Here is a 25,011-nt window from a genome sequence, read left to right on the forward strand (position 1 = left end):
AGAACCCCTGAGCGTCAGTATTTCTCATGTTCCCAAGTGTTTCTACCACACAGCCAAGACTGAGGACCACTGATCTCACCCAACCCTATGTTTCTTAACTACCAGCAGAAACTGAAGGTACTGGATGGTAGTGATTTAAGAGTACGGGTTAGGAATTCTCACTAGCTCTGTGACATCTTCCGGCCTCAGGCTCCTCATCTTTGGCAAGGACTAATAATGCCTGTCTTGTCAGATTGCTGTGACAGTTAAACATGGTGATGTCAATAAAGGACCTAGGTCACAATAAACATCAAAGTATTTATGGGATAGTTATCAGCACAGTCTTTATATCCAAAACAGTAGATGCACTTGTCCAGGCTTTTAGATTTTGTTTCTGATCATAGCTGATGGCAGTCAGAGTAGGAAATACCAGGCAGGCAGGTGGATGTGTTTTCGGGAGACCTAGTTGGGTACCTTGTCAAATGAGCCACCAACCCAGACCCAGACCCAGGGGAGGCCAAGAAGGGAAGCATGCATGAATAGGACCGGTGAAGCTATAGACACTTCTGGAGTGACAGTGACTGCCACATAATACCCTGTTTTCCACAGAGCTCAAAAAGGGATCTCAGTGCAAGGAAAAGGGGGTTCCCACCCTTGCCTTTTGGAAATCTCTCCCTGTGCTGAAATGTGCTTTCTCCAAAGGATTCATGGTGATAATAACGTATGATGCCTTCCTTGTGCTTCTCACCTTTGCCATGTGTGTTTTTTATCTCTTGTTCCCTTTAAGTCTTCATAAATACTATGTCTTACATGCTTCATTTGAGCCAAGTCCTTCACTTACAGTCAGTCCTTTTGCAACCTTGAAAACACCCCAGAAAGGTGGGTGTCATTGTTTCCGTTTTACAGATGAGGAAAATGAAGCCCAGAGAGGTAGTGAGGACTTTGGTCCTCTTTCTAGTGGCCAAGTTGATTCCGATGCCAGAGCCCCTCATGTATAACTGAGCTCTGTACATCCTCCAAGAGTTATTCATCTTCCAGGTGTATTATCTGAGCCTTCCAGAGGTTATGTGAGGCCACATGGCATGGTGGGTGACTCATGCTAACCCCATCCCCATGCTGCAGTGTCCTGTAAATGCTTTCCTCATCATGAAATGGTGGCTGCAGACGTGCCCCCGGGTATAAATGAGCCTCCCAAGTGTGTGAGGGCAGTCTGACAACCTCCGTGTTCCCACATTTCGCTGGTGCCCAGAGGTGAGAACGAATGAATGCTCCATCTTTGGGGCTTTTGTGAGGACAGCAGGTGACACCTGTTCTTTCTGCATTGGCAGGTCTTGTACAGATGGAACAGACAAAGCAGCACATCTGTCATTGAGACAAATAAAACATCAGTGGAGCTCTCTTTGCCTTTTGATGAAGATTATATAATAGAAATTAAGCCATTCAGTGATGGAGGAGATGGCAGCCCCAGTGAACAAATTCGAATTCCAAAGATATCAAGTAAGAGTGTGTTTTTCCTCCCTTGCCCCTCCCTGCTGTAGCTCCTAAGCCTTGCCAGTGAGTCCGGGCTCAGACAAAGTGAAGCCCACAAAGAAAGTCTTCTCCAAAAATGGGCAGTGCCGTCCCCTTCCATCAGACAAGTGATGTTCACTGATCATAGGCGGTTTCACACAAAAAGACGATGTGACCAGTTTTGACTGATTTTATCAGTTGCTAATCAAAAAATCAGATTAAAGCAGCCCCAAATCCATCACACAGGTTTTCCCGTGTGGACCTGTGTGGTGTGCATCTACAACAACAGCGAAATTGCAGCTTAGAAAGTTAAAAGCATGAGTCACTCAGGAGGAATAAACAAAGGGGTCTTTAAAGTGCTGTAGCAATTTGTCTTTAGCAGGACCATGTAACTCAATGTCTGTGGCTGAAAATCTTTTGAACTTGGCACTATTTTGAATGTGTGTATATAATGTGTACATAAACACGCATGTCCATGTATAGCAAAGATTATCTCTGTTGACAAAGATTGTTGAATAATATGTAAGAATGTTCTTTTTTGAGCAAATATATTCAATCCTGTTTTTTAAGCACTATGTTTGCAGATATCTCAGCAGCATATTATTTTTTATTGTTGTATGATTTCATTTATTAAAAAAAAATAGAAAAGGCAAATCCATAGACACAGAAGTCAGATTAGTGACTGGTAGAGGCTGGCCAGTGGTGTGAATTGCAGCTTAATGGGTACTGGGTTTCCAGTTGTGGTGATGAAAAAGTCCTTGACCTAGATAGTGGTGCTGGTTGAACAACATTGGGATATACTTCATGCCCCTGACTCGTTCACTGTAAAATAGTTACAGCGGTAACTTTTATAACACATATGTTTTACCACAATAAAAAAAAATTGCAGTTAGAAGTCTTAGTGTAGATTTTCATTGGCTTTTGGATTTAACTGCCTGGAGATAAGGGGTTCAATGTAGGCTGGAAATATAAATTTTCAAGCCATCAGTGGCAACATAATATTTTAAATCATGGACAAAATTCTCAACATAGCGTCCTGAGTTTCAGCCCCTCTGCTAGGTATCCATCACATTATTTTTCAGATGAGGAAAGGGTCTAGTGTGTGATAGCAACTTATAGGAAGGCACTCACTAAGCAATTTTCACTGCATCTATAAAATTTGGATGCTTCCCATCAGAAAAGAAAATGTTCATTGGTCATTTAACCCTTCTCCTGAATAAGCATTTGCTAAGCATTGGACAAATACAAGACTTCATAGGGACCCTGAAGCTGTATCAAACTATGCTCCCAACTCAGGATGATTTGCCAATTTCCAGATAAATTTTATGTTTACTGCACCCTTTTTTCAGGTGGACACTAAAGGCATTTTTATCTTAAAAAAAAAAAAAAACAACCTGGGGAGAATTGGATTCTATATCTCACTAAAGCAAGGGCTCTAAATTCTGTTGAAAGGAACCAAATTTGTGGAACCTGAGATGTGGAAGTAATCACCAGGCCACAAAAACCTGAGATTGGGGTTTGTTTGGGGGTCAGTTCATCTCACTTTGTTAAAATCTCACTTCATACTTTCTTATCATTATAAGGATTTTCATTGTTGTTCTGTTGTTGTTGTTTAGACCAGTGATTCTTGGTTTAATTCATTACAAAAACGTATCTTAAGCAATTATATTGATATAATTGATATTAGATAATAAGGATGTGACTGTGAAAAAAAGAAAAAAACAAGTTCTCTTCCTCAAAAGATTGTCCATTTTGTTGGTCAAAGACCTTACAATTTTGGAGTAGCCTCAAACAACAGCTGGTAGTCTGTTAACTATGAAAACTGGAAGACCTGTAAGAAAAGGTTTTATGTAAAAGGATTGAGATTATTCTGGGGGAAAAGGGAGGTATATTTAGACAGATGTGGATTTGAATCCCAATTCAGCTATTTACTAACTCACTGATCTTAGACAAGTTTTCTTACTTCTCTGGATCCTAATTTCCTCATCTGTGAAAGAGTGTCACAATACCAGATGTGCTTAAGGTTTTTGTAGGAATTAAGTGTCACAGTGCCCTGTGCCCAGCACAAAGGTAGAATTCAAAAGGGAGTAGCAACTTTTATTTTGCTGCATCACTGATGTAATAGTTATTAGCAATGTTATTAGTAATATTGAAGTTTCTTCTTACGTTAGATGTGGACATCCTCATGAAATGCTTTCACAGAGGTCCGGAGATGTCCCATAAGGTGCTCTTAGGTTCCTAGGTAGGTAGTCATAGAACTGACATTAAAAAGTCATTAAGAGGGGCACCTGGGTGTCTCAGTCGGTTAAGCATCCTACTCTTGGTTTCTGCTCTGGTCATGATCTCACACTTCATGAGTTCAAGCCCTACATCGGGTTCTGCGCTGACAGCACAGAGCCTGCTTGGGATATTCTCTCTCTCTCTCTCTCTCTCTCTCTCTCTCTCTCTCCCCCTGTCTCTCTGCCCTTCCCATACTCTCTCTCCTTCCCTCTCTCTCTCAAAATAAATAAACTTAAAAAAAAAAACTAAAATAAAATAAAAAATCACTAGGAAATTGTTATTTCTGGTAGAATCTAGCCATTTCTACTGTTTCGAAAAGTGCTGTGGCCTTGCTTTCCATTGTATCCCGGGCAAGGCGATACTGAATGAAATTATTCTGTCTTTCCAGATGCCTATGCAAGAGGAGCCGGGCCTTCTACTTCGAATGCATGCACACTGTCAGCCATCAGTACGATCGTGATTTCCCTCACAGCTAGGTCCAGTTTATGACAAAAGTTATCTAAAGGACTTGCTATTTATAATATAAGCAACATTTAGCTAGTTGTTTTGAAGACACCCAGTACTAAGTAATATTGTTGTTCAAGTACATCTTATTACTGGAAAAAAAAATGTTTTTTGCTTCTTTAGGAATGGCATTATACAGTACTTCCTCAAAGCAAACCTAGCTTTGTCTGAAGTTTCTTTGGAAACTCTGCAATGCACTGAAGACATCTGTAATATGATGTTACCAAAGCAGTTTACATATGTCCTTATATGCATATTTTTTATTATATATTTAGTGTTTTATAGAATTTTTTAAAGTTAACATGAAATGTAGATATTAATTTTTTCCTCTGCTGTAAAATGCTATGGGCAACACAATCATACAATTATTATTTGAAAATATTTCCTTTAAAGAAAAAGTTTGAAACTCATATTGATAAATAAATTATAAACTGTACAGTTTTACAAGGATTCAGTGGCAGAACAGCTGAAGATTTGGTCTGGAACTTAAGGCTGCGATGTGTAAATGACTCTTTGGATAGTTAACGCATTGAATCAAGTCCTTTTTGACATGTACAATATGTTTTCCCACCCTCTTGTGAATTTTGTTGTTCAACACAACTTGAGATGGTTTCAAGAATGGTTGTGAACTAGAAACCTAAACTAACTGCCCAAGAGTTACCTTGTGCAATATTCCCATCCCTGAATTTAGCATTGTACAGTAAGACTTTCTTTTCACTCAGCTAAGTTAGCATTGTGTCTGTAGTAGCATTATCTTAGACAATAAATTTGAAGTTACCTATCCAGTAGTAACATAGACCAAAAGTTACTATAGTCAACCAACTCTTTCAAAGGATAAAAGATAATTTTATTATCTTTAACTGTATCTGTCTTGAATGTACATTTTTAAAAAAGGTAATTCTCTGTTGTTGGAGTCATAATTTCTTTATATATGTGTATCTCTTTAATAATAGAGCCCTTCTTTTGAATCAAAATCATGTATGGAGTTTGGCACATTTCTCCTATTTCAGCAGATAGTTGCTGCAAAGAAATTTTTCACGACACTACAAAAGATCTTTAGTATAACTGTATGTTATCTTGATGATTATCCTGTTTTGCAGTAAGTAGCTTAGTTGCTTTATAAGCTTTACCTTCCAAGTCTTAAAATCACATATTGGGAAATTACAATATAAAAAAACACATATTCTTATGAAAAGAACTATTTGTTATAATGGGGGAGGTTTTGTAAGCAGCTGACACTTGTGGAACAGTGCATATAAAAGGCAATGAAATTTTCTATAAAAATTTTCACATGTGAACACTCTGCCACCTTTTATGCTTTCTTGAGAGCTCAAATTTGCCTGTAATTTGTCATTTTTTGCTTACAAATAATATAAGTTAAATTTTCAACCTTCTCACTCTATTTATCCAACAAGGTCCTGTCCTAATCAGGATTCCACTTGTGTAAAAAATAGGGTGGTAACCAGAAAAAAAAATTATTGTCAGTATTTCAAGCTGTGTTCCTTTCTTAGTTTGATATGGTTACTTCTATGTTAAAATAAAACAAAACTTAAAATCACACACACAAAAAAATCAACAAAACAATAAAATGAATGAAAAAAAAATGATACCCCAGGTAGTTCCCGACCCCAGTGTAAATGATATTTACCAGTGATCTAGCATATGTAATCTTTTTTTAAAGGTATTGTTAATAAATATTCTGTCATTTGTAAAGATACTTGTCTTTTGGGAGCATTTTTCCTGCCTGTCTGTCAGGGAATTTGTTAGCTCACCCTTGTGCTAGTTATAATTTGACATGACAGAGGGACTCCAAAGTCTCTGGCCATGATCCAAAGTTAGGTGACTCAGAGTATCCCTTTGGAATTGACAACCCCGAAGACACGATTTCAAATCCTCTTTGCAAGCAGAGAGGGTCAGAATCCACAAATAAATGTCCTGAAGATCAAACTTGAATATTTCCTCTTGATTACCTAAGTCTTTTGCATATTTAACCTATGGATATCTGTTGTTTTAAGCTTTCCTCAACCCCATAGCCAAAAGGATAAAATCTAAACTTGATCGTTTAAGGCCCTTAATCTAATAACAACTTAACTTTGTACCCAGCTACACTGAGCCCTCACTGGCCCCTGAACACTGCTTGCTTTTGGTCTCACCTCTGTGCCTTTTGATGTATGGCTGACCCCTCCTGACATGCCCTCCCCACCCTTATTTCTCACCCAATTCCTGACTGTCCTAGGGTAGCTCCAGCCCCAGGCGTCTGCGAAGTCTTCCCACACCTCAGCCCTTTAGGATGTCCTTCCTCTGGGTTAGCTACAATCCCTGTCAATACCACTCATTTAGTAATTAATCAGGTACTACTTTTGGAAATCTCTTGTACTGTTATCTTGCATTTTAAGTTAACTCCTGTATTGTTACTTAATTTTCCTTGTACTTATGCCTTGTCTTCCCAGCTAGATTGTAAGCTCCTTGAGGGCAGGGACTTTGGTCTTATCTTCCATGTACTCTCCATAGTGCCTAGCACAGTGCCTTGCAATAAATAATCATTGATTAATTGAAGGGGTCTTTGAAGTAGCATTTTGCATCAGTTGCCCGCCTATGTACCCTAGTGACCCAAACAGAGAAGACCGTGTCACTATTTTTGTTAGGTGCTGAAAAGCATTAGAAGGCCTGGCTTCAAACTTTATGCTTTGAAAAAGTCCTGTTATCTCTCCGCTTCATCGTCTGGTAAATGAGGACCTGGATTAACTGAGTCCACCTGAGCTGAAGGTATTTTAGGAAGCGCTTCATAGACACCTTCACCCACACGTGTCTGATTTCTTTGGCTTCTGTGTTTGTTGTTGCAGGTTGGGTTCACTGTTTGCAAGCAACAGAAAACCACTCTGGCTAAATTGAACAAACAAAAAGGAATGACACCGATTAGGTCACATGAGCCAAGAAAAGGCTGAATGACCAAGCCTTGATGAGAATAAGAACCAGGCTATGCTAAGAACCAGACCACAGAAACTCTGAAAAGTCTATTCCAAGTGCTTTTTTGGGAATAAATTGGATTTGTTTCTGAGTTTGATACTACTCTGTTCTATATGCAAATTCCTAGAAGAGTCTGATCTGTCCATTTTGTGTCCCATAGCCAAAGCACCTTGATCACACCAAACCTGCACTCATAGCAAAGTAATAGCTTACTAAAGAAAAATTGAGATGATGTTTCCACAAGATGGGATGATAGATACTGGGAAGATCTGCTAAGCAACACACTTTCTATGCTTAGCTATCCGAGGGGACTTCCCTGGACCCTAGTCCCAAATAATATTCTCAGATGGAGTGTATTACTACTTGAGACAGTGACTCTGAAGCAAGAGCACTAGAAGGGGCCTATTTGCTTTGGTTGTTTAACCTTTACAAGTGCTTACTTTTACCCTTACTCTTACCTTCTTTTTGTGTGTGCAATCTACCTGTGATTTAACTGTGTAAAAGAAAACTCTCTTTGGCCAGATAATTGGGTTCTCTCAATGTTCCTGAATTTTTATAGAGCTCCCACACCCTATGTACAAAACAGCATCTTTGCATGGAGGCAGAAGACATGAATGATAAATTTCATTTCTCAGGTGAGCTCAGAATTCTTTCAGCCTGTGGGATGGGGGCTACTATAAGCTTTCTTTCTGAAGACAGAATGACTGAGTTTTTCCTACCATCAGATTTTTGGTTATTTACATCCGAGAAGCAATGTTCAATCCTGATTAAACTTTTCCAGTTCTTTCTCGCCACCCTGACCTTGTTGCAAAGTATGCTCAAAGAACATTGAATGTTGAGTGTTGAATTATAAAAAGTACATAAATAGTACATAATTACCTACGAAAATGTCATGTAATTTTTAAAGTAATTTAATGTAATGCAATCAACCACCAGGTGATTTTTGTGCACTGTATTGGATTATCCATGCCACTATTCTCCTCCATTAACCCAGATAATGAAGAATTGACTGTATTTTCCTGTTGTTACAACTAAAACAGTTCTCTATCCAACCACGGTGATTGGAGGAGCAAGCCTTTTCAAATCAAAGACTTATAGTCGATTTCTAGGCACACCCAAAATTACTCCATCACAAAATGAAAGACATCGGGCCTGACACAGGCAGCTTAATACAGTATATAAGAATACAGATTCTGGAGTCTGACCTCCTGGAATGCATTCTGACAATTGCTATTTATCATATAGTATAAGGTTTGTAAAGTCCTAAATGCACAGCTCTCTAAACATTAGCAACTATTTTATAGATCAGTTATTGTTCATTTTCTCAAGTGACTAAGATAGTCATAAAAACCAGACAAAAAATATACAGGCTTCCCATAGAGAAAATGTGTTGAGCTCAACATACATGTCCATTATCATCTTGTATTTAAATATTTTCACATCTTGGGGCGCCTGGGTGGCTCAGTTGGTTAAGCGTCCAACTTGAGCTCAGGTCATGATCTCACGGTTTGTGAGTTCAAGCCCCGTATCGGGCTCTGTGCTGACAGCTCAGAGCCTGGAGCCTGCTTCAGATTCTGTGTGTGTGTGTCTCTCTCTCTCTGCCTCTCCCCCACTCATTCTGTCTCTATCTCTCATAAATAAATAAACTTAAAAATTTTTTTTCAGCATTTTCATGCCTTAAAAATATAGATATTAAAGTATTTAAATAATACAATTAATAAAATTAAGATATTTAATAATATTGATATTTATAAAACAAGTTCGGCAGTAGGGTCCTCACTGAGATGCCAGCTTTTCCACAAAGTCTTCCTCAGTTTCTCCATCTGGTATGCACCTCTTGTTTCTCTGACTTCTGGAGCGCAACATCAGTACCCTCACGTATCTATCATCCCATTAGCTGGTCATTAAATCACTTGCTTCTTCTTCCCACCAGACAGACCATTTTAGGATTAGAGTCTGATTGTAATTCTTGAGTGGACTTCCCAAGCACCAGGCCCATATCCCACCATCTCTATCACTAACAAAGCTGGAGGGAGGAGAGTCTCTGACATCACTTCCGGTGATTTGCTCAGCCCCTGCCCTCCTGCCAGGGTGTGAAAGGAGGCCCCTTTCCCCCCTGTGCTAAATGAGCTGTGCAGATCAAACATTCCAATTCCATGACTCCAGTGTGGACTGCAGTACTCACCAGAGATCACAATTTAAACAAACTCCTCCTCTGTCCTTTATCACCAACAGTTATGGTCAGTTGTAGATTAGTAGTGCTCTAGCAATATAGAACACACTGAGAGAAAGCTGGGGTTTTTTGTTTGTTTGTTTTTTTAAGTCAACCGTATAATAGATCTGAGTGTCTGGAATCTTCAAGGCTGAGGTCACTTAATGTGATAGTCCAGTAGCTGTAAATGAGTCTTTGGCTACATCTTTTTACCAATTGTTACGAATAGCACAAACTGTACCAGGAAATGTGTATGTCCTAGGATTTTAATTAACAAAGAATAATAGTTTAATTTGTTTTTATAGTTTTGGAAGTGCTCTTCACACTAAGAAGCGGGAGATGCCGGTTTTATTCCTTTTTCATTTATGAAATGGAGGTAAGGAGATAGTACTACCAGCCCAAAGTGACAAAGATGATTAGAAACTCAGGACTAGAATTTAGAACTGTTAATTTAGTTCATCTCGGCACCTAGAAATTAGCCTGTAGTGAGAGAATGAACAAGAGAGAGTTTAAGTTCAAGTAGAAACCAGTCAGGACACTGAGTAGGCAAGAGGAACATGGTGAGGTCCAAGCCAGACACATCCAAGGCTGAGACGTGGGAAGTGAACAAGTCGTGAATGATGAGCAGACTCAGGGCACAGCCATTTGGAGGAGCAGGTCCCTGAAGTGGTTTCGGTCGGTCATTGCAAGGGACTAGCAGTCCCCTTCTGGGTTCTAGGCACAGGGGAGTGCTGTGGCAGTCAGAAAGTGAGACCCCATGAGAGCCACAGAATGAAGGAGAGGAAGACACCCGAGGCCAGTGTGAAGTCGCCTGATTTGGAGTCAGACTGTGGGTGGGGAAGCTAAGGGACCAGTACTGGCATTTTGTCACAGTGTGGAAAAACAATGATAATAATAGCTGACAACAATAATACTTCTGGTATGTACCTGTCTCTGTGCAAATCGACCTGCTGGTTTAGTTAGTATTTATTCTTCATATTAGACACATGGGGAACAAAGACTAAGAGGTTTAGAGGTGTTTCCCAGGTCACAAAGCTAATAGAGATGCCAGGAATTCAGATGCTGGTTGGTTGACTCCAAAATGTTAGGTACATTGGTAGGTTGATAGGTAGGTGCATGGATGGATAGATATTGGTTCCTCTATGGCAATAAGAAGGAAGTAAAGTGGTGAGCTTCCCAGGAAGTTGTACATGGGCTGTTAAAAAGTGATTAGGGGGTCTGAGCCAAGATCCCAGGTATAAGATTCCCTCAGAGAAACGTCATATAGCTCAGCTGTGATTTTTCTGCTCCAAAGTGGTCCAGCTTGGCTATTTTTTTAAGTGTTTAGTTTTGAGAGAGAGAGACAGACAGACAGACAGAGAACAAACAGAGAAGGGGCAGAGAGAGAGACACAGAATCTGAAGTGGGCTCCAGGCTCCAAGCTGACAGCACAGAGCCTGACGCGGGGCTCGAACTCACCAACTGCAAGATCATGACCGGAGTCGAATCAGACGCTTAACTAACTGAGCCACTCAGGTGCCCCAAACTTGGCTATTTTTCTTTACTGCAAAGGGTGTTTTCTGCTTGTTCGTTGTACTGGACTTTCAAGCATCCTCAGAGCCATTTTTCAAATAGGCTGTCCTGCAAGTTCATAGTTGCCGGATAAAATACAGAAATCCAAGTTAAACTTGAATTTCAGATAAAAAATTAATAGTTTTATAGTGTAAGTATGCCCCATGCAAAATTTATCTTAAATTCAAATTTAACTGGGCTTCATCTATTTTTATTTGCTACATCTGGCAATCTCATGCAGGGAGGAGGATTCATCCTCATTGAGGTAATTAATTTCTAATGAAAAATTCCGGGATCTGACTGTTGCGTTATCAGGTCTCTCAAGGTCCATGGTTCTGAAGTGTGCAGGCAGGGGAATTCCAGAAATGTTTCAAAGGGGTATACAAATGGGCTTGTCGCCCAGAACACAACCATAGCACAACTTGTTGGGAAAAAGTTATGTGGTTGATGTACCACTTATCACTCTTTAGAACCAAATATCTGAGACCAAATAACCGAGAGTTTGAATTGGCCCAGTTGCTCGTCTTTTATTTGTCAACAATTAAGATGTTGATTGCTTTCTGTGTGTTGAACACTTTCCTGGGCACAGGAAATCCACAGAAAATCAGATTAAGTCTTTCCTCTTCATGATTCATTGGAGGTGATTAAAACACACACTTATTTGAAAATGGTATAAAACATATAAACAGATAAAAGTGTGAACAGAATTCTGGACCCAAGTTTCTTACAAAACCAGCTTGTAACAAGGTTAAGTTCAAACACAAATTTTTTCACCACCACCTCCCCTCCCCACCATAGAATGATTTTTATGTGATTAAACATATTTCTCAAATCGATTGCTTTGCTTTAAAATAAAAAAAAAAACACACAAGAAAAAGAGAAAAAAAGAAAGAGCACATTCAAATGTAGCATTTTGGATCCATTAAGCTATGTACAGATAAATACTGGCCCACAGTCCAAACCTGGCTCATTGCCTGGTTTTTGTAAATAAAGATTTATTGGAACACAGCCACTCTCATTTATATACTGTCTGTGGTTGCTTTTGTGCTATAATGGCAGAACTGAGTGGTTGCAGCAGAGAACAGATGGCTCTCACAGCTGAAAATATTTACTATATAGATCTTTAAGAAGAAGCTTGCTGACCTTTGAACTACGACGGGGATACTTTATTGTTGATTTCTTTCCAGCAATTGCCCCACCCCCCAGGTTTATATCTTCTTTCAGTTTATCACTGACATCTACAGATCGTTGCTTTTAATTTTAATGAATGAAACTAATCTAGTAACCCACCTTCATGGTGAAAAGAATCCACTAGAACTTTAAAACAATACTCATGGGCCACGTGGGCTAGTTTTGTTGCACCTGCCACCCATTTATCGAGGGTAGTGGTACCGGCTACGAGTAGTAGTACAAATGGGTAGTACTGGTTGATGGAATTTCAGCAGGAGCTCTGCAGAGCCCAAGAGATGTCCAGCTGGTGAGGTAGAGAAAGGCATTTCTGGAGCAAAAGCCACACCAACGTGAGTTCTTACTATTTCATTATTAAGCTTTGGTGATAATGTAATTTCTGGCTGTCACCGTACAGCTTTAATAAGTGAATCTACCCATTACAGCTCAATGCTCTAGAGCTAAATTGAATATACATAGTTTTCTGTTCTGATACACTTTTAAGAAATGCACTTTGTTTTTCATTGTTCAGCTAAATTCAGCCAATTCCAACTCAGTGGTTAAGTACACGGTCAAGACATTGTCCTTGACCTCAGCGTGTTTCCACTTTAAATGAGACAAAAAAATTTCTTTTAAATAATACAGTAAACTGTAAAATAGAATCAACCAGAAGTTCCCTGGGGAATACAGAGATTTTTTTTTTTTTCCTGGTGGCACAGGACTGAGACTTAGAAGATAACTGTTAAGGGGTGCCTGGCTGTCTCAGTCAGTGGAGCACACAGCTCTTGATCTCGGGGTTGTGAGAGTTCAAGCCCCTGTTGGGTGTGGAGATTACTTAAAAATAAAATCTTTAAAAAAAAAAAAAAAAGCATCATCCGATGAAGAAAAAGATTGAAAAGGCTTTTTTTTTTCCACAAGAGAAAGCTTACAGAGAGGGTTGGAGGGAAGAGAGAGCATGGTGTTTGTTATGGAGGGCACTCCTTGGGATTGTGACTGGGGAGCTAGTAAGGAGCTGAGCCCCCTGGGACTCAGCGTTGAAAGGAGCTTTAACTTGAAGGTGATGGAATTATCCGAGGACTTGGGATGGGGGTGAGGTAGGGTGATGTGCCTTTTATGTAGGTTTTTCTAAGAAAGGCAGTCCTGGAGGCCAGGATTTTAGTTGCATTGTAATGGTCCTAGCTGAGAGAAGATAAAGACAATGTTGAGTACAAAGAACAAGAATATTGGGGGGGGGGGGGAATGAGAAAGGTAGTCCTGTTCAATTTGTGGACTTACACAATTCACTATCATCTGTGTTAAACAGTTCTCATTCTGAAGTGAATTTACATTCTCATATATTACCTAAAACAGAAGAATACTGGAAAAAATATGATTGTCTTATGGTTCAGTATAATATTCTTTAAAAAAAGGCTTTCAAAAAGTTTGTATCCTGGAACTTTATTTGCAGGGTGTGGAAGCAGGAATAATGACACAGTCACTGTCACAAAGATCCTTGGGTTAACATGAAGTCCTGTTGTCATTAGGATTTTCACCTTACCTCATGCCACCAAAGATCGTTTTTGGTTCTCTGTTCTCGCTTCTAGACACCTACTTTTTCTTTAACAGATTAGCACCTAAGGTTTATTAATTCCACCAACAGATGGTCCTGACACATACAAGTCTCACCATGAAAACGTTTGGATTTTTAATCAGGATGTTCTTTGCCCATGTGGAATTCTTGCCCAGGCTGCATAAATAGCTTGAGGCCTTGAAGCATTTCAATAAGCCTCAGATGGTTGTGCTGTTGGCGCACTGAACTTCCCCTCCAGACTTCCCAGCACTTTCCCTATGCTGCACTCAGAGAATTCCAACTGCCAAAGAAAGACATTGGACTAAAATCCTTCCTGGAAAGGATGTCTTAGAGGAGCAGCGTTTGTTCTGAGCGTGTGACTAAAGGTTTTTTAGAAGACAGCTGGCCCTCTATCCTGTCCTGGTGGGAGATGGAAAGAGCTGGGTGCCAATGTCTAATCAACCTGTTGACGAGGGTATTTACTGTTAAGAGAACGTTCACACTCTGATCTGTCTTGACAAGGCTAGTGAAAACTGTACAGAGCACTCAAAACAGGCCACATCCAAAGCCTAACTTCTTTTACACGGCTCTTGATACGTCACAACTTAGACACATTATCAGCAAAAAGGAACCTAGGCTACACCAGCCAGATGATCAGGCACACGTGCCTCCTGGTTATTTCCAATCATGTTCTCATTAGACACCCATCTTCCTCTCCATGATATTCTAGGCCTTGGTGATCTCTGACAAATATCACTCAGTTCCGACTATGTGCAAGGAACTGTGCCAGGGTTGAAAGAGGGTTTAAGAGGGTCCAATACTCCTAGACACTGCACATAAGATAAGTTGCACATGAGCCCCCATCCTCCTGAAGCACACAGTCTAGTGGGGAGACATCCAAACTGTGAATCGTATAAAGTACAGTGTAATAGCTCCAGCAGAGGGGCAAAAGCCCAGAATGAAAACCCAAGGGCAGGATCAACAAAAGTCTATTTTTGAAGGCTTCACGGAGAAGGAAACATGGGATATGGGTTTCTAAAACATGGGTAGGAGTTCGTAAGCTGAGCAGTGAGGAAGAGGAAGGTCATAGTCCTCTGGCAACACTTTGTTGCCCTTGAAACATACCAAGAGTCAGATGGTGGTACTGGCTCAGTACCTCAGTGATGGCTGGCCACTAAGGTCAAAGGAGGCATCTCTGAAGTGAGCACCACACCCAACAATGAAGAACCTGCCAAACTGGGGACAGCGTCCTTCTTCTCTTCCAGCCTCGTAGCAGAGGCAGTGGGCATAACCCTAGGTTTCCAGGCTCTAGTTTGAAAGAGATCAGAGAAGGAGCATTAAGCCCAAAAGGGGGCAATTTGGGGCAGGACTTTTCCATCACTTATTCCTTCAACGGTTGGTTTTCAAATTTTGGTATTCATCAGAAATACCCAGTGCTACTGTTTGTGATGTGTGGCTGGGAAACGAGCATCAGCATCACCTGGAAACTTTCTAAACATTTAAAAAAAATTTTTTAAACATTTATTTATTGAGAGACAGAGAGAGAGAGACAGAGCATGAGCATGGGAGAGGCAGAGAGGAGGAGACACAGAATTTGAAGCAGGCTCCAGGCTGTCAGCACAGAGCCCGGACGCAGGGCTCAAACTCACAAATCTCGAGATTGTGACCTAAGCCGAAGTCAGCCGCTTGACTGAGCCACCCAGGTGCCCCATCACCTGGTAGAAATGCAGAACCTTCTACCCCACCCCAGATCTCCTCTATCACAAACTGAGGATAGGGCCCAACAATCTGTTTTGATGATGCCTCCAGGTGATTCTAAGGCACTAGCAAGTTTCAGAATGCAGAACCTAAGAATATTCATTAAGAATGCAGGTTCTTGAACACCATTCACAGAGATAGTGTACAAGTCAGGTAATCACACATTTTGCCAGTGATGGCAACAGCACCTCCATGGGCTATGCCCTCTAGGTCCTACTGCTAACCAGACTCCAACTTTATTCCAGCAGTCCCCTCTGCATTATTGGGATCACTTGGGCCAGGAATTCAACCCTTCATTATGCATTTTCCTTAGTGACTGCACCTGTAAAAGGAGGCAATAATACAAACAATGTGGGTTTCTCAGGTTTAGAGATGATGTGTGTAAAGTACCTGGCATAGTTGCTAATGCTTGGCCTCTTAGTTCAGGCTGCTACAACCAAGTATCATACTCTGGGTGACTTATAAATAACAAACTTGTTTCTCAGTCCTGCAGACTGGTATTCTCTGTTCAAGGTGCCAGCATGGCAGGGTTCTCAGGAGAGCCCTCCTACTGCTTTCAGAATACCAACTTCTTGTATCTTTACATAGAGGAGAGAAAACTCTCTGGGGTCTCTTTAAAAGGGCACTAATCCCATTCATGAGGGCTTTACCCTCATGACCTAATCACCTCTCAAAGACCCCCCCACTTCCTAATACCATCACACTGGGGTGTATAGTTTCAATATGAATTAGAAGGGGATGGGCATAAACATTCAGTCCATAATACTTGGAAGCAGGCAACAACTGACAGCTGTCTTACTGCTCTGCCTGTTGTTCTGGGTCCAACCTGCTGCTAGTTTCAATTGATGGTTACCAAAAGAGCACCCTCTGCAAGTATTTGGTAGTTAGTCAGTGTGCCCCATTATTGAATCCAGTTGACCAAACCAACTCTGGGAGGCATAAATCATCCTACAAGAGGATGTCTAGATTGGGATGTTTGATAGAATGTTTGTAGAATGTCTTCGGAACCTAAAAGGCTAGGACTGATACAGAACTACTTGAACAGCACCCAGGAGTTGCTCTTAAATCTTTGCAAGCAAGCATCTCTTGCAGAAAGTTCATTCTTGATTGACCAGTCCCCTTCCCAACCCAGTTCTGCCTTTCTCAGTATGTTCTTGAGTATCAATTCTGTCTTCAAGAATACAATCTCAAACAATATCCTGTTCTCTGTTTTGGTTTGGAGTGATATATTAGCTCTTCATGTTTTTAATGAGTTTGCTTCAAATCATGCTTCCTCAATCATAGCTATAGAACTTGAGATCATGCTTCTCTCCCTCTCCTTCCCCCACTCCCCCAACACACTACTTGAGACAAAAAGTATTCTATAAAACAACAACAACCCATCATGGCTCCCACTTGCTCTAGCTTTAGGAAAGACCATCTCAAATCTAAGTTCATAATTAACTCCAGGCTGGTGCAAAATGCTTTCTTCCTGATATTTTAGTAGAGTATTACCATTGGCAGCTTCAACTGTAAAACCAGCTCTGCCAGTTGACATCAGCCTTAAAAACTGACTCGTGTATAAAAGTTTGAGGTAAGTAATGTAAATCATAAAGACTGGCAGGTGAGGAGTTGGAACCCTGTAGAGTGGGGAGAAAAGACATGGCAGAATGATCAGATTAATCCATCACCCTGAGTGAGCAAGGAGTTTTTGATGAGGCATGTACACTTTTAAAAGATTTGTCTGAGTGTATTGCCTTGCAGCTAAATTGAGTGTTCAGTAAATTCTGAACTCTTCTTAGCCAAGAAACAACAGTTCCCGTTCTTCTTATCGCTGAGGCATGTGAGTGTGAGTTCATTTCGAGAATGCTGCAGTGCCAATCAAAACACAGAATCTTCCAGGGTCTCAAATCCAGGGTCTTCCACATAACTTATGACTTCAATTTCTGTTTCAGTGGAAACAGTTTTCTGGAAAACAAAACATCCTCCCTTAGATGTCTTTTAGCACATTTTTGGTTCTCTCAAATTTCTTTACAATTGGTTTTGTAAAGTGTATCTTGCTTATAAAAATGGTAAATGTTCACTCAAGAAAATATGGAAAATATAAAGAAAACATCAACTTCCCAAACACAGCCCCATCGTTTCTCTTCAGACTTCTTTTCTAGGTACAAAGTTACATTAACAGGTAAATGAAGGCAAATGGATAACTAGCTTTATAAATTGCTTTCTGTGTAATATCATGTGATATTTTAAATTATATATTCTTGGGCTGCACCATTGAATAGATCCGTCACTTTCCATTTATGGTTTGTTGTAGTCTCCTTAAATTTGTATATGTGTTTGTCTAATTTGGGCTATTATGAAGATGTTAATTAGAAACTTTGTGACAGAAACCACCTACAAGAGGTCTTTGTCTACGTTGTTTACTTATTCAACACATTTTTAATACTTCCTGTATCCTGGACACGGCTGTGCATTGAGGATGCAGTGACAAAGAGATGTGCTCTCTGCCTTATGTGCTAGAACTTTAAGGGTTTATAGTCTATTTAATTTTGGAAAGAAACCTCTCTGGTTACCATTGTAGAAATAAAGAACAGCTGGAAACTGGTATCTAACAAATTTAAAACATGGGATGCAATTTTTTTTTTAATACAAAAAGCCTTCTATTTTTTAACTGAGCTTGAGAAAGGCTGACTTCTGCCCCTCCCACCTCTCCCTGCCAGTGTCTGCCTCTTGAATGTTACAAAGCAGTCTCTGACTTGGGTCTGGACAGCAAAAACTTGCTTAGTGAGAGCTCTGGGATGGCAGATACCCTCCAAATCCCAGGACCCTGGGTACCCACACCAAGCTCAGAGATGCAGGTTGTAATTAAAAGCAGATTTCCTTTCCCACTCACCAAAGGTGTCCTAGTGGGATGCAAAACTGTCCTTGCCAATAGCACTAATGGGTCCCCTCATCATCCTTGGGGATAAAGCCCCAAGAGTCAGTTGGAAGGGCTTCACCTTTGGAGATACAAGCTGGGCCACTGTTTACATATTCTTCCAGGTAGAGAATTTAGGCTAGAGGGCTGACAGTATGGGGCAGTGCTTCATTTTCTAGGTTGCACTTACTGTCTTTGTCTGTCTCTGTCTCTCTGGTTTTTTTTTTTTTTTTTTTTTTTTGGAACTCTACAACATGAGAAGAAAGTGAGTTGTCCAGAGGAGCCTAGCAGTGCTAAGTTCTGACATTAATCCTTTGCTTATTTTGAGACCAGCTTGTCAAACCCAAGTTGTTATTTATTTGGTACACATGACTTGATTTTAATTAACAACACACCACAAGCTTCCACAATGAGCTTGTAAGCCAGTTTCTTTCACCAACCTCAGAATATTAAAGAAAATCTTTGGGGGGCTCTATAGGGAAATGAGATACCAGCATTAAGATGTTCCATTAAGAGGCCAAGACAAATGACTTCAGTGTGCTGCTGAAATCAAATGTAGTTTATCAGGGATGAGAATGCTACAGCAAGGAGGGATTGACAAATTCAGATGAAACAAAACAAAGTTTCATACCGGGGTCCACTGTTCTTCAGGAAAACAAAAGCAAAGCCCCATTCCCTGATAAGGAGTATAAGATGGAAGTAAGAACAGAGTGGTTCTTCTGCCTGACTCAATTCTTCGCTTGACTAGGTTTGTAACTACTGTGGTCTATAATAACTCCAAACACCCAAACTGAAAAACTCTAAATGTCACAGCTTATTGAAAAGATCCATTTTAGTGAGTGTTTGACCCTTCACTGTCCTAGAAACAATCACCAGTTATTCACCCATGAGTCACTCAATTAGAAAACTCGATTTGTTAAGAACATAGCTTGGTATCTACGTCAAGGGCCTGTGAACTATAGCCTGAGGGTAGAATCTGGCTTATTGCCTATTTTGTAAATAAAGTTTTACTGGCCAGAGACAAACTCATTCATTTGCATATCGTCTTTGGCTGCTTTCATTGTGGTCAACGGCAACATTGGATGGTTGAGATGAACCATTTGGCTGTTAGGTACTTACTATCTGGCTTTTTAGAGAAAGTTTGCTGACCCCTAATCTGAATAACCACTCCATTTAAGGACAGATTTGACCAAGTGTATAATAACTGTACACTGAGAATCACAAAACATTGCTGAGAGAAATTAAAGAAACCTACACAGGCTGATGATACTATATGTTTGTGTTGTATGATGATGTCATGTTTGTAGATTAGGAGACTCATCTCCCCAAATTAACCTACAAAATAACACAATCCTAATCAAGATCCCAGCAGCTTTTTTGATAAAAATTGATAGAGTTGCTCTAAAATTGATATGTGAATGCAAAACACCTAGAATAACCAAAATAACTCTAGGAGAAAAAATCATATTTGGAAGCCTTACACTACTGGATCTCCAGGTTTGCAATAAAGCTATAGTAATCAAGACGATGTTGGCATAAAGGTAGACAAACAGATCGATGAAAACAAATAGATGGTCCAGAAGTAGACCCACACATATATAGGTAACTGATTTTCAACAAAGATGCCCAGACAGTTGACTGGGGAAAGGATGATTTTTTTTCTTCACGAACTGATGCTAGAACAATTGGGTAGCCATAGGTAAGTGAGCATTCAGTTAAGTCTAACTGCTCTGAATGGCAAATAGGGCCTAAGGAAATGCATACTGGGGCAAGTCATTTGCCTTCTCTGTGGTTTTTTATATTAAGGAACTAGGACAAATTTCTGCGAAAAATGTTATTAATTAGGGTACCCATGCGCAAAAACATGGATTCTTATAACATCAGAGCTAAACAGGACATTGGACCATCTCATCTATACATAAAAAGAAGTCATGGGGTTGAAGGAATTGCCCAAACCCAATTAAGAGATCAGTGATAGAAAAAAACTCCAGTCTGGTTAGGACACTTATAACTGAGCAGGGCCTTCCCAATATTCCCAGGCAGTCATGAACATAACACAACAGTGAGCCAAAAGGTATAAAGACCAAAACGACATAAATTTGGCTAACACCCTAGGTAGTCACTCTGCCTTGGAATATGAAAAACCAGTAACCTGACAACCAGTCCATGGAGACCCAACCCTGGGCAGATCAGACCCTTCATAAGAACCTGCAACATTACCTCAGAGCTGACGATGACAAAGAAATCTTGAATACTACTTTTTGGTGCCGGAACTGGTGGAAACAACCTGGTCCATAAGTGACCTCTGCAGACAGAGTAAAGCAGAAAATTGGGTGAACAAGAGTATCCTTGCTTGTCTTTCAGTATCTAATCTACAAATTGACCTAGTTAATCTCGGGACCTGCTGTTCTATAAATTCAAAATCTTTATTGACCAAGAGTTATAAATATTTATGTTGTAATATTAGTTGGGGCTGTGATGCGGCTTCTGAATCATCTAAGAAAGACATAATAGTAAGTGCTTCATGTTGGTCTGTTTCCAAGCCTAATTTCTGAAAATGGGTGATTTGCAAGTGCCTGGTACCCCACTGCTAAATACAGTGCTGGCTGCAGGCCGCTACCCAACTGTGCCAGCTCGCAGAGTTCTTCCTCTTCTTGGAAATGCCGCCTTCCAACCCAAAGAATATAACATTTATAATAATGAGGCTTTTTTAAAACAAATGTTTATTTATTTTTGAGATGGAGAGAGAGAGATAGAGCATGAGTGGGAGAGGGGAAGAGAGAGAGAGAGGGACGCACGGAATCTGAAGCAGTCTCCAGGCTCTGAGCTGTCAGCACAGAGCCTGAAACAGGACTCGAACCCACGAACTGTGAGATCATGACCTGATCCAAAGTCAGAGGCTTGACTGACTGAGCCACCCAGGTGCCCCAAAAGCTAGGCTTTTTAAAAGATAAGTAATTTTCAGGGCACCTGGCAGCTCAATTCATTAAGCCTCTAACTCTTGATTTGGCTCAGGTCATGATCTCACGATTTGTGGGATCAAGCCCCACATCAGGCTCTGCGCTGACAGCATGAAACCTGCTTGGGATTTTCATTCCCCCTCTCTCCCTCTGCCCCTCCCCTGTTCACTCTCACTTATGCACTCTTGGTCTCAAAATAAATAAACATTTTTTAAAAAACATAAGTAATTTTGTAAATTATGAAAGGGCTAAGATGAAACATGTTCTTAAGCCGCCTAAAAGGCACTTTGCCTTACGGAATGCCAACATGGTTGAGGAGTTCTTATAGGGCCATTTGCAGGCTATAGGATTGGTCACCAGATCTGTATGACATTTCAAAGGACCATCAGCCACTGAGGGGCCAGGTGAACAAAAGGCAAGTGTAGGACTTGGCACCTCATAATTGGGGATCATAACATAGGAAGCACTGGAGTGATTTCAGTCTCCGGTGAGCTGCATTCCTTTACCGAAGACATAAAAGGAGTCTGCTAGTGGCTCTACTAAGACATCCAAATACTGAGTGGAAGGTGGTAAAGGAATCAAAAGAACGTGAATGTAAAAGCTTCCCAGAAATGAAAACATTGCCAAGAAATTCAAGAGGGGTGTGTAATGGCTGAGGGCTATGTTGTGGTCTGTCCAGTTTCTGTAAATCCCCTAAGGATGTTTCTCCCTTTTTAATGTGGTCCATACTCATCTTGGAAATGCTGTCAAGAAGACACCAAAGCGTTTCAAATTTGATCTGATAACAAGAACCCTAGTGGATACACAACAAAAGTGTGAAGATTCAATTCTCAGACCTCATTGGAAACACCCAAATATACAAAGATACTTAACGTTTTACAGATGAAGGAGAAAATTAACAAGATGAAGCAGATGGCCGCCATAAGCACGATAAGAAACCATTCTGTGGAGGGCTTCTGGTCGTCACTTCCTGAGGGAAAAAGAAAGAAATCAGAGCTAGAATCTGTTGTAAATATGCAACATGACTAGACGCAGGCATCAGAAAGCTTGGGTTTGAGTTGCAGGTGCTGGGTGGTGCTGGGCAAGTAGCTGAGCCATCCTGAGCTGGAGATTTCTCATGTGCGTGAAATGAAGCCACTTTTAATATTGAATCATTGTGTAGTCAGCAGATATTTATGGACTACACTTGATGTATTAATGACTCCTGAATCCTGGAGCTTATCAGCTTTTAGTGGGTAGTAAGGATGCTTTTTAGATGGAAAAGCTATAAAACATAAGCCCTCTTAATAATGTAATTGCATTACAATCAAAATAATATACAAAGTTAGAAACTCAACTTTTAGAGGAAGTGAAGTCTGGAATAATACTCAGAGTTAACCCAAAAGGCATCAGACTCTGCTAGAAGTACTTTGCAGTCTTAATTATGCTCAACACCCCTTAGCATTATTCCCACTTCACAGATAGAAAAGTAGAAGAAAATTGCCATTAAGTCAGTACAGAAGGTATAAATATATCACATGCCATCTTATTCTCTAATTGGATTTGCTTCCAGTCTGCACTCAAAGACAGATTCTTCTATCAGTTTTGATGACATCATGGAGGTGTGTGGTTATTTTTTAAGGTACTGGAAATGCCTTCAGGAAAACTCAAGGTCCTTAACCACACGGTTTTTAAAGAGGTAATGCACTTGTTAAACTGCCTGATTCACTTCTGGAGAATAAGACAAAAACTGCATTACCTCCCTGATATGCTTCCTTTCTGTGGGAGAGACCACTCACTAATTCATTCCTTTCTTCACGTGTTTAGCAGATACTTATCAGAACTCCCATTATGTGTTTGGCACTGAACAGGTTGCTGTGAGCTGGGGTAAAAGCACACACGTGGGCTCTCCCCTTCTCCTACTTAGATCCATCAAGGAAGAAAGGCTCTAAGCAAACAGTGACACAGGTAATGACTTAATGCCAGCTGTGCTAAGTGCACGGGGGGTGTTCAAACCAAGCTGCACCAGGAAAACCAGGTCCCAACCCTCAGTTTGCCATTAATCGTTTCTTTTATAAAATGAAAAGTGCCTAAGTGGAACTTTGAAGTGCTTGTAAATACTCTAAGACTCCCAAAAGCTCCAACATACTTCAAACTCAAAACATTCAGTGTATCAAGAGGGAGAAATGTCTCGAGGATTTAATGCCAGTGACTCCAACTTTGCCTTGATCTCTTGCTCTTTTTGCCTCCTGAGAAATCTTATTTGGGATTTATCTTCTACTTCCCCAAAGCTTTAATCTCTCCTTCATCTCTTCCCTTCTGCTTTCAAATATTCATAGAGGCCTTTATCTTGAATAAGCCATAAGTCCTTTATCTTTGCTCTGCCATCGCTCCCAACTATCATCAAATTACCTTCCGACTTTATTTCTCAGCCTAATTTCTTGAATAAGGGATTCAGGCTGCTTCATTTCCCCATCTCAGAAACTGTTTACTTGCGGGTGGTTGCCTCCTAGTTGAATCCAAAAGACACTCCGTTTCTTTTTCCAACTTTATTTTGCTTGGCCTCCTTCCTGAATGTCACACCTGATGATTACTCCCACCTTGAAACCGAGTCTTTGGTTCTTTGACCAAAATACTCCCCTTCCTCGGTGGCATTTCCTTCTTCTCTCTTTAGGTTCTGTTGACCCTCTCAGCTCAGCCCTGGGCCCGTGGGTGTTTTCCAGGACAGTCTCTTGTTCCAGTACTGGCAAGCTGGTTGAGCACAGCTGCATCGTTTAATCCCACGTGTTCTTCTCCCTTGTCTTTATTCCTGGCCCAGCGCCAACACACAGCTCAGCTTCTAGATTTGAAACTTCCCTTGGGTGAAACCCACTTAGATGTTTCTCCAAGCTGACAATGTTGCACACTAAGTTCACACACTTCTTCACATCAGAAGGACTTCTCTCACTGACTTCCCCATGATGGTCTCCATTCTTCCAAGTTTCCATACTGGGATCCTTGGAAGTCACTCTGATTCTTACTGTTTTCTACAGCCCTGCTTCCTTTCTCCATTGACTCCTGGTACACCATCACATCCTAATCTCTCATAAAGGCAAGAGATCATGCTTTTGTCTCATGCATGCATCCTAGCCTAGCATGGAAACCTGGGTCCTATTCTCAGCTTGCTGTGGAGGTTGCCCTTGTGGGGCTCACTTCCTTCATCTGTAAAAACAAGCGAGTTGAGGGGCACCTGGGTGGCTCAGCCAGTTAAGCGTCCGATTTGGTTTCAGCTCAGGTCATGACGGTTCGTAAGTTCAAGCCCCTCGTTGGGCTCCATGTTGACAATGTGGAGCCTGCTTTGGATTCTGTCTCTCTTCCCTGCCCCTGCTCTCCTCTCTCTTTCTTTCTCTCTCAAAAATAAATAAATTAAAAATTAGAAAACAAAGTGAGTTGAAATACATGACCCTTAACATCTCTGCCAAATCAGCACCTTTTCCAATACCACTGACTCCATCCAGGCCACTGTGATTTCCCGCACACTTACCTTTAACAAAGTTGATTTTAGAAGAGTAGTCGTCTGTATTGCTGAAGGTTTGAAAATTGTAAAGTATAAAATCTAAAAACCAGCAGTCATCAGAATTAATAGCTTACTTTCTGTACATATTTTTTCTTTTCCTTTCCTTTCCTTTCCTTTCCTTTCCTTTCCTTTCCTTTCCTT

The 25,011-nt window shown here is 40.6% G+C and overlaps 2 protein-coding genes across 3 annotated transcripts in view; one reads left to right on the forward strand and one right to left on the reverse strand.

Annotated features, from left to right (window-relative positions):
- CNTN4 (contactin 4) overlaps positions 1–6,828 on the forward strand; it is an 895,772-nt gene extending 888,944 nt beyond the window's left edge. Inside the window, exons 23-24 of the mRNA XM_049642718.1 lie at positions 1,308–1,476; positions 4,157–6,828. Of these exons, the coding sequence (XP_049498675.1) occupies positions 1,308–1,476; positions 4,157–4,257 (270 nt within the window). The 3' untranslated portion in view covers positions 4,258–6,828. The remainder of the gene's footprint in view (positions 1–1,307; positions 1,477–4,156) is intronic.
- Positions 6,829–12,916: 6,088 nt separating this feature from the next.
- IL5RA (interleukin 5 receptor subunit alpha) overlaps positions 12,917–25,011 on the reverse strand; it is a 38,986-nt gene continuing 26,891 nt past the window's right edge. For both annotated transcript variants that reach the window (XM_049642728.1, XM_049642727.1), the window contains 3 exons: positions 22,209–22,305; positions 20,596–20,680; positions 12,917–17,423 (listed from right to left, as the gene is read on the reverse strand). In XM_049642728.1, coding sequence (XP_049498685.1) covers positions 17,337–17,423; positions 20,596–20,680; positions 22,209–22,305 — 269 coding nt within the window. In that variant the 3' untranslated portion in view covers positions 12,917–17,336. The remainder of the gene's footprint in view (positions 17,424–20,595; positions 20,681–22,208; positions 22,306–25,011) is intronic.

This window comes from Panthera uncia, chromosome A2 (genome assembly GCF_023721935.1).
Source record: "Panthera uncia isolate 11264 chromosome A2, Puncia_PCG_1.0, whole genome shotgun sequence".
NCBI classification, from domain to species: domain Eukaryota; kingdom Metazoa; phylum Chordata; class Mammalia; order Carnivora; family Felidae; genus Panthera; species Panthera uncia.